This window comes from Mauremys reevesii, linkage group 9, assembly GCF_016161935.1.
Source record: "Mauremys reevesii isolate NIE-2019 linkage group 9, ASM1616193v1, whole genome shotgun sequence".
NCBI lineage: Eukaryota > Metazoa > Chordata > Testudines > Geoemydidae > Mauremys > Mauremys reevesii.
Window position 1 is genome coordinate 14,373,336 of NC_052631.1, and position 10,439 is coordinate 14,383,774.

At 42.6% G+C, this 10,439-nt stretch overlaps 1 protein-coding gene across 8 annotated transcripts in view; it reads right to left on the bottom strand.

Annotated features, from left to right (window-relative positions):
* Positions 1-8,984, bottom strand: part of ECT2 (epithelial cell transforming 2) — a 45,277-nt gene extending 36,293 nt beyond the window's left edge. The window contains exons 1-6 of one of the 8 annotated variants that reach the window (XM_039489169.1): positions 8,822-8,984; positions 4,976-5,096; positions 4,219-4,377; positions 3,080-3,159; positions 2,888-2,980; positions 1,603-1,785 (exon numbers count right to left, since the gene is read on the bottom strand). In XM_039489169.1, coding sequence (XP_039345103.1) covers positions 1,603-1,785; positions 2,888-2,980; positions 3,080-3,159; positions 4,219-4,377; positions 4,976-5,060 — 600 coding nt within the window. In that variant the 5' untranslated portion in view covers positions 5,061-5,096; positions 8,822-8,984. The remainder of the gene's footprint in view (positions 1-1,602; positions 1,786-2,887; positions 2,981-3,079; positions 3,160-4,218; positions 4,378-4,975; positions 5,097-8,821) is intronic. The other 7 variants (XM_039489166.1, XM_039489173.1, XM_039489170.1 and 4 more) reach the window with 7 other exon arrangements.
* Between the last annotated feature and the right edge of the window lie 1,455 nt (positions 8,985-10,439).

A 10,439-nucleotide genomic window follows, 5' to 3' on the forward strand; every position in this document is an offset into this window, starting at 1 on the left:
GTTGGTATCTTCTTCTGCACCATATAGCAACCATGTTGAACAGAAGTCCCTGGCACTAAAGCGGTCTTTACTCACTCAGTGCAGCATTCCAATGCAGAGAAGCATTTCAGATAATTTATTAATTTCAAGTAAGTGTTAGTAATTAGCATCTGTATTTCCTTAAACCTCTTCCTGGTACAAAATAGTATTTGTGCACTTCTCCTGTCTGTCAGAAATCCTACTTTGAATATTCTTTAGTCAACATCAGACGTTTAAAGGCGATTAGAACACGATTGTAAAATACTTTCCATCTATGCCGGATACTCATTCTTGGGTGGTTCAAATGGTACTTAACATAGGCATCACTACTAGCAGATTTTTTTTTTTAAATAAATACAAAGTTATTTAGAGTTAATTCAACTGGACTCCTCAGGACTTTAATTCCTAGTAGCTTTCCCTTTCTCAGAATAACCTGCAAATAGCAGTATGAGAGGGAGGGGTTCATGTTGTTGCCAAGACTCTTGAAAGTGTTAAAGAAAAGGAAGCAACATACTTAAACAAAAACAAAAAACTCTCACACACCACACACTATACATTACATTAATGCCTTGTCTACACTAGAAAGGTTATACTGCTTTAACCATTCTAGGTGCTACAAGTAATAATGCACTGGTATAGTTAAAACAGTACAATCCCTCTAGTGTGGATTCACTTATACTTAAACTGGCATAAGAGATGCGTATAACTATTCCTGTACATGAAAAGGAATAAACTATATGGTATAAGGCACTTTTATACCAGCTTAACTGCATCTACACCAGGACTTTTACTGGGGTGACTATTTTCATTAAAAACTTCACACCACTAACCAAACCAAATATAGACCAGGTCTAATATCTTTCCAGAGAAATGCTGGAAAAAGTATCCCATGGGGTGGGGAAGAGAAGTACACTTCTACCCCAATATAATGTGACCTGATATAACACAAATTCAGATATAACGTGGTAAAGCAGTGCTCAGGGGCGGGGGGGGAGGGGGAGCTGCACACTCCGGTGCATCATAGCAAGTTCGATATAACGCGGTTTCACCTATAACATGGTAAGATTTTTTGGCTCCTGAGGTCAGCGTTATATTGAGGTAGAGGTGTAATTTGTGAACATAACTGACAGGCTTGAGCTACTTCTGCACATTGACTTGGTAATTGCAGGCCACTCACACTGCATTTATGGCCTACTTTTCAGAAGTGCTGAGCAACAACAAATCCCATGTCAAGTTAGTTAGAGCCAAGGGTGCTTACTATTTTTTTTTTTAAAAAGGCCATTTAAGTGTGTGGTGAAACACTGACATGTGAATGACCAGAATTCTGCCCTGAGAGAGACTGATACAGCTTTCAGCAATTCCCCCAGTTCAGAAGAATTTAGAGATTCAGAATAGCTATGCCATCACAATACAAGATCTTCATCTATGTAAATAAGGAAAGTTATATTGCAATTTAAATGAAATGTCTACCACAGGAAGAATGTAGTCACACTCCTTATGTTAGTATTATTGACAACACATGTAAATGTCCATCTAAAAATAAAAGTAAAAGAAAAGGTCATTTGCTTTCACCTGAATACTTACCTCTCCTTTTTGAGCACAATGAAGTACTATTGGAGGTCCAAGAACACGACAGTCAAACTTGCACAAGTTCTCCAAGATGGAATCTTGAAAGTCTGCTACAACGAAGACTGTCTCAAATTCTGGAGACTCAGAATCCCCAAACTCTTCCACCGATTCCATCTTTATATAGGGCACTTTAATTTCCTTTATTTTAATATTGTGTGAAAAAATTAAAGTGTCATTCATGCAACATTCATTTACTACGCATGTCATTCTTAGATTTTTATCTTGAAGTGTTAAAGAAATTTAGTATCAAAGACAACTTTACAGCTTTCACCAGTGTTCCAAAAAGTTACATATTCTGTTTAATGATATACAAAGAGAGGTGATTTTTGTATTTCTAGCACTGAACTTGTGATGATCTAGGTTTCTAAAACGATTTTAGATTCTGAACTTAAGGAATTGTTTAAGAGTCCAAAGTATTTGTTTTACCTCTCTTTAGGGTATTTCCTCAGTCTTTGTGGGTCACACTGACAATATAAGAAGAGCATAAGATCAAATAACATCTTGTTACATTAACTCAATTGGATTCAGTTTTCTGTTGTACAACAACAATTGTATCTTTTCCTTCAGGGCATCTGAATGTAGTTATGTATTTCGGACTAAACGTTTGTATTTTGGACTAATGTATGTGTCACTAAAAATAGCAATTTAAAGTTGTAACTGCAGGCCAAGAGATTCCATAAAGTAATGTTTTATGCTGTACGAAATTAGACTTTATATTTCAGAAGGTTTAACTACAGGCTGCTCTGAATCTGGAGGCTTTAGGTCCAAACTCTATTTTCTAGAATCCTTCACATTAAGAAAACAACAATCCTTACAGAATTGTTCATGCAACAATCTTAAATTGCAGCTTTCACTGTTGAATCAGGAAAGCCATTTAACTGATTATGAAGCGAGTTCATAGCAGAAACTTACAAAAGTCTAAGTGTGCATATGGCACAGAAGCGTGCATTTGGCATTACATATATCTGAGAGTTCCATATGCAAGTACGGAACACATTAAATACACCAAATATGTTAGTCCAGGGATTCAGTACAGACATTTAAGCAAATTGCACGGTTTCAAATTTGATACAAGTTTCTACTCAACTAGCTTCAAACTATACCATAGGGAACATTGTTTATTGTGCCTTCAATCACACCCAAATATCAGAAATCATGAAGGTTAAGTGTTTGTGCACTCCAGTCCCAGTGAAGTGCAACATGCTGCATGCAATCATATATGCATAGATGCCTGACATACCATATGAATTATACTTTTTATTAGTTTTTCTTCCGATTTACCAGGACTAGTTTCCTTTATCTTTATAACTGGGACTTCCATTATCTTAACGGTCTGTGGAAGAGGAGAACTTCGGTATGAGATTACATTACTTACATGAAGTTTGTCAAAACAATGTCATTATGATGACTGCTTTATGTTCAAGCCACATACCTCCAAGGCTTTCAAGAGTTCCTCGTGTTTCCCAGCTTCCTGAACTAAAACCACTCTGGTTTCAATCTGAGGCATTTCCTCTGTTCAGGGGGGAAAAAATTGCAATATTCATAACCAATAGAAAAACAAAGCCATAATGTAGGGAAACATGCTAACTACACTGCATCTGAAGAAGTGGGTATTTCTGATACATGCTAACTACACTGGTATCTTGCCAAGATCCATAGTCCTCTCTCAAAAAAGTATTTACAAAGAATATTTCAACTCTGAAGACTGGATGCTGCCTCAACAAGATTCTTCTTTAAGCCAAGCTTGCAGCTGATGGATTACACAGTGCATCAGTCACAGAAATGTAGGTTTGGAAGGAACCTCAAGAGGTCATCTAGTTCAGCCCTACATGCTGCGGCAGGATTAAGTAAACCTAGACCATCACTGACAAGTGTTGGTCTAACCTGTTCTTAAAACCCTCCAATGACAGGGATTCCACAGCCTCCCCTGGAAGCCTATTCTAGTGCTTAACTATCATCCCTACATTTTAGATATTACCAAAAAACAAACAAACAAACACATCCTATTTAAATCTCCTTTGCTACAGATTAATCCTATTACTTCTTGCCTCTAGACAAAGTTGCAGCCATGCCACAAAGATAACCTAACGAATTTGGGACATACAAATGCACATCTGTGAACAATTAATAGCATGTGCAACACCAGTTTACTCAACCTTTCCCATCGAAGGTGACCACTGATAAACACCTTTCAGGGATGGTCTAGTCTAGATAATACTTAGTCCTGTCTCAGTGCAGGGTACTGGACGAGATGAACTACTGAGGTCCCTTCTAGTCCTACATTTCTATGATTCTATGACTGACACTTTTTAGCAACAGATGGGTACTGAACAGACAGGCCTGTAATCAAAGGACAAAATACATCATTCCTTTGATTAACAAAGGATTGGGGTTTTTTTGAACCTTTATTGTCTAGTTTAGGTCAACAGCCTCAGTAGCAAGAAAATTTACTATAGTTTGGTGAATTCACAAAAAGTTAAAGTAGTGGCATGAATTTACCCAGGCATTTTGTCTTCCAAGAAACAATATTCAAACAAATGTGACAGTATTGAAAAAGGCTTTTCCTGTTACCTTCAACATCTGAAGCCAATCCAATAAATATATTCTCCTTGGAAGTTTCTATAATTTTTGAATCAAGAACAGAAGAATCTCCCAAAAGACTCCTTCCGGTGTCAGTCACTAGCATACTGCTGTCAGTCATGATCAAGTCTGTGTTTTTCTCTTCAGCAGCTGCAAAATAAGTACCCAAAATAAGTTTAATCTGAAGAGTACATATTAAAAAAAGTCCGTAAAAAGTCCTGTGGAAAGGTAGATAAGTTAGTTTTAGACTTCTAAATATTAAAACTACTAACAAATCCCACTTATATGAGTAGTATCCTCTGAGCCTAGAACTGTTTTAAGAGTCACAGAGTTTATACAAACAAACAATCACAGAAATAGTTTTTACAGGTAATTCACAGTATTCTATTTTTGAGGAAAACTACATGAAGACAGAGCATTTTGATAGCTAGGGATATGGGAGTAAAAAGCCCAGTGTTCCCTTAAAAAAAAAAAAGAGTCAGGTTTAAGGATTTATTTTGATCCAGGATCTCAAGAAATTGCTTGCTTACTCCAGATAGGAATTTTGTTAAACATGATCTGAAAGAGGTTCAGGAAGCTGGATTAACCGTGTTATTTGCATTTAATTTCAGAGAAGTTCACACTAAAAAGAGATGGCTTTGCATACATTTTCCAAAGGTGAAAGTTTGAAGAAAGAAGATTGTGGTAACAGGCCAACCCACTAGACCTCAGATTTCCCACAAGCTTTGACCAGATTTGTCTAGCTTACTGTTGGAGTTCCTCAGGCCTGTCTTGCTGGGTAATTTCTGTGATGCAGTCCTTATCACAGACAGAGAAAAAGGGTTCCTTGCCATCACCGGAAAGCCTCATGGAGGCACCAAGTGCATTATCTACATACAGAATTATAAAGTATTATAAAAAAGTACTAATAAACTACTCAGTGCAGCATTTAAATATAAAATTCTTCAGTTATCTGACATGGAGGTGTGGAATCAGTGAATTTTCAGGACGCCAACAGGCAAAGCTGCAACATAAATTTCCCAGTGCTAGATAGTAAACTTTCATCCTGTGAAAACAGTACAGAGTAGACTGTTGAACATTAGTACCCATTCACAGAGTTCACTGTCCCACACTAAGGGATCCTTTGACTCCTTGTCCGCACACTGTTTCTCCATCTTCTGAGAAGCTGCTTGAACAATTGTGAATTTCAGAAAAGGAGCTATCCCTGTCTCAGGTCCCTTCAAACTCCCACCAGACTAAGGAATTGACTAGAGAGCCAGGTCCACTTACCTGAAGCATCAATTCAGTTGGCCAGGATTTTTCTGACTAGGAAGAACCATGTTTTTGTAAGTAGGTTTGGAAATATGTAATTTCTGTGATCCATCATGCTGCTTAAAGTATTTGAACAGTGGTTTGAGGAAACGTGAAACAGTATGAAAAAAGTTTAAGATACCATGGTATAGGTACTATATAAAATCAAGGAGAAAGTGCTAAGTATACTTTTTGCAGATATTCTCTCTTTCTTATGCTCCCAAATGTACTACGCTTTTATTATTTTAAGGAAAGACATCTGCAACATGGATAACCATACAATTCACTGTGCTCAAAAGGGATAAATATTTTTGCTTACAATGTGAACTGATGTTTTTTCTTAAAACACAAACAAAACTTGTAAAATACAATGCCCTTTTAAAATAGTTGTCTTTGAAGTCAAGTTAAAACACTGCATGGGGGGAGAGGACACAGAAATTCCAGGAATGTGGCATCTGAGCTAGGAGTGCAATGCCTAATCAATTAAGTAACAAAGACCAACATTATTTTACAGACAACAAGGTTGATCTTGCATTATATACTGACATAGGCCAGGTCTACCCTACAGACCTATAGTCTGTATAGCTACATCACTCAAGGGAGTGAAAAACGCCACACCCTCGAGTAATGCACTTATACCGACCTAAGTCCACATGTAGATAGCGCTAAGTCAATGAGAGACCTTCTCTCACCAACATACCTATGACCTCTCGGGGAGGTGGATTAACTACACTGGTGGGAGAGTTCTCCCATTGGTGTAGGAGTGTCTTTACTAAAGACTGGTGCTGATGCACTGGTCTGGCACTGTATGTGCAGAAAAGCCTTTAGGGTAAAGAATTGCCATACTGGGTCAGACCAATGGATCTAGCCCAGTATCCTATCTCTGACAGCAGCCAGTAACAGAGCTTCAGGGAGCCAAGTACAGAACAGGACAGTTGGAGTGATCAACCAGTCTTCCCCTCCCAGCTTCTGACAGTCAGAGGTTTAGGGCCTGGGGTTGCATCTCTGACCATCTTGGCTAATAGATATTGATGGACCTATCCTCCATTAGCCCATCTAGTTCTTTTTTGAACTCAGTTATACTTTTGGTCATCACAGCATCTCATGGCAATGAGTTCCAAAGGTTAATTGTGCATTGTCTGAAAAAGTATCTCCCTTTCTCTGTATTAAACCTGCTGCCTATTAATATCATTGGGTGACCCCCGATTTTTGTATTGTGGGAAAGAGTAAATAACACTTCTCTATTCACGTTTTCCCCCACCGGTCACAATTTTATAGCCTTCTATCATATCTCTACCCCCAGTCGTCTCTTTTCCAAGATTGACACCCATAATCCTTTTAGTCTCTCCTCATAAGGAAGCCATTCCATACCTGTGATCATCTTTGTTACCCCTTCTCTGAACCTTTTCCACTTCCATTATATCAATTTTGAGATGGGGTGACCAAAACGGGACACAGCATTCAAGGTGTGGGAGCAACATAGATTTATATAGTGGCATTATAATATTTGTCTCATTTTCTATCCCTTTCTTAATAGTGCCCAACATTCTCTTAGCCTTTTTGACAACTACTGTGCACTGAGCAAAAGTTTTCAGGGAATAATCCACAATGACTCCAAGATCTCTTTCTTGAATGGTAACAGGTAAATTCAGACCACACCATTATATATGGGTCGTTGGGATTATTTTTTCCAACAAGCATTATTCTGAATGTATCAGTGTTGAATGTCATCTGCCATTTTGTTGTCCAGTCACCCAGTTTTGAGAGATCCCCCTGCAACTCTTCAGAATCAGCCTTGGACTTACTTATCTGCAACTTTACCAATTTACTGTTCACTCCCTTTTCCAGATCATTAGTGAATATACTGAATGGCACAGATCCCAGTACAGATCCCTGGAAAACCTCACTGTTTGCCACTCTTCATTGTGAAATCTGACCATTTATTCCTACCCTTTGTTTCCTATCTTTTAGACAGTTACTGATCCATGAGAGGACCTTCTCTGTTATCCCATAGCTACCTAGCTTGCTTAAAAACCTTTGATGAGGGACTGTCAAAAGCTTTCTGAAAATCCAAATACACTTTAAGAACCGGACCACCCTTATCCACATGTTTATTAACACCCACAAAGAACACAAATAGACTGAGGCCTGACTTCCCTTTACAAAAGCCCTGTTGACTTTTCCCCAACAAATCACGTTTATCTATGTGTCTGATAATTCTGCTCTTTACTATAGTTCTTGTAAATAGCCAGGAGAAGGGATGCCCTCCACAGTTCAGAAGGACCCTATTCTTGCACAGAGGTCCTAAATATTTTACAAACATTAAGTTCCCCAGACATACCACGGTATGGTAGGCAAGAATTACACAAGTTAAACAAAATATCAAGTAAAGAGGAGGATGTGATGTATCAGAATATCAAGTAAAGAGGAGTTAGAAATGCAGAACAAAAGTCTATTAAAGCAGTATTTAAAACAATGGGGGAGGGGGGGTGGCAACCTGCCATTAATGGTCACATGGAGTCCTGTTACATGCATACAAGTGTAAACATTCAAAAATGCATGCCAGTACAAGTAGCAGGGTCTTTGTCCGCTTAATAAAAAAGCTACACACTGTGCATCCCCATTTGAAAGAGCTCTCTTTTCTGTATAATTTTTGCAGTCATTTATATTTAAAAAAGTCTCATTTTATGTTTTAAAACATCCCTGAAATACTGGGCAAAAGATAACAGGAGTGTTTATTTAAAGTTACAAAAAAATAAAGCTGCCCACATGCAGAAAACTGTTTACATATATACACACACACACTCCGCCCACCCCCAACAATTACTCTTGTTAAAAAGGACACTTAATGTTACTGTAACAAAGGTGCTCCCCCAAACGGTCTTAATGCGGGGTATTGGGCAGCACTTTCTGTAGCCCCCAGGGCACTGGGCAGTGTCCCCGCTGGCGGGGCGCTTTCCCGGAGCGCTGGGGGGCAGAGGAGCTCTGTTTCAGGGTGGCGCTGTACAGCCTCCCGCCGGGCAGGGAGGCCTCCCGCCCGCAGGTGCAGCGCCCGCCAGGGGCTGCGCTCAGGGCGCGTGGCGAAAGCCGATCGCGTCCCGTTACGGCCCCTGGGAGTTACTCGCTCGGAAGGGCGGTAACGAACGATCAAAACCCGCTCGCCGGGCCGGCGCCGAGCGCAGGGGACAGGGGCCGTCGGGAGCAGGCTGCGCAGTGCGCGGCCCGGGCTCAGCCCTCGCCCGGCCCGGCCCCGCCGTAGCCCCCCCCTTCCTTCTCCGCTCGCACCGCCCGGCCCGCTCCTCACCGTCAAACCCGCAACCGGCACACTCTCTCCAGCACCATGAGCGGCCGCCGCCGACCCCAATTCAAAAAGCGAGCCGCCGCTGTAAGCGAGCCGCCCATTGGTTGCCAGGCGGCGCCGGCGCAGGCGTCCCTATGAAAGCCGGTTTCCCATTGGCCCTGCGCGGGATTGGCATCACGAGGTCCCGCCCTCCCTCACTTCGCTCTTTGAAAAGGGCTTGTCCTGGCTTCGGTCATTGGGTGTTGCCCGTGCTGCTCGTTGCAAAGCGATCTCCCATTGGCCGATCGGGATTCCCTCATCCCTAGGTGTGTGAATGAAAGGGAGGCATTCTGCATGCCTCTCGCCCAAACAGGTTACAGGGACTGAGCTCACCTGGGTTCTGATTGGCTGTTGGCGGTTTTCAAATGAGTCTAACGGCAAGACAGAGAGAGAGAGAGAGACCCGGATGTAGCTGCAGTTGCCTGGCCTCGCGCCTGAAGGGCCGCAAGGGGGACTCGGCAGGTTGGGCAGCGGGACAAGGCTGCTCTCCAGGCCGGCGTCTTAGGAGCCCCTCCCTGCTCCCCGGACCTCTGCCCGGCACCGCCCATCGCCACTGCAGCTACTGGCCACTGTGCAATGGGCCCGGCGCTGCTGCCCCCCGCGCGGCCGCTGCCGAGCCCTGCAGGTCCTGGCACCCCGCTAAGACATGAAGTCATAGCGGTGCCAGGTGACAGTAAGCGGGTACCTTCCGGCTCGGCCCGCCGGGACACAGCCAACCATAGCGGCAGGGGGCAGCTTCCCCAGGCCAGCGAGTTAAAGCAGTGGCTGGAGCCCGGGGCCCTTTAATTAGTCACCAGAGCCCCACTGCCAGAGCCCTGGGCTAACAGCGGCGGCCCGGGGGATCCAGCAGTGATTAAAGGGCCTGGGGCTCCGCTGCAGTGGCTGGAGTCCGGGGCCCTTTAATTAGTCACCAGAGCCCCACTGCCGGAGCCCTGGGGTAACAGCGGCGGCCTGGGGGATCCAGCAGTGGTTAAAGGGCCTGGGGCTCCGCTGTGGTAGCGGTGGCCGGAGCCCGGGGCCCTTTAAATAGTCACCAGAGCCCCACTGCCAGAGCCCTAGGGTAACAGTGGCAGCGCAGGGCTCTGGTGGTGATTTAAAGGGCCTGGGGCTCCCGGCCACCACTGCATGGAGTTTTTACTCATGAAAGCTTATGCTCAAATAAATCTGTTAGTCTTTAAGGTGCCACTGGACTCCTCATACTGTATCCACAAAAACTATAACACGGCTGCCCCGCTGATACTTTTTACTGACTCCGTTTTGTAGCCATTTAAGATTTATGGTAAAATACGTATTTTCCCAGATGTATCTAGCTCAGCCCAGCTAGAAGGAAAACAACTTCGATTCATTAGAATTTGTAGTCTCAGTGAGCTCTCAGTTAAGCTTTCCGAGCTGGCAAACTGGAGCCACCTCTCCGCATGTCTCCTGAGGCAGTACTTCTAAAATGCTCCCTAGAAATGTCACCTTAATAGTAATAACAAGAAAAGCAATGTGTCATTGACCATGCAGGTCTGCATGTTCTTAAGCAGAGTCACATAATCTTACTGCTAGCTCGCCCTTCTCACCTCATTTCCTCCCTACCTTT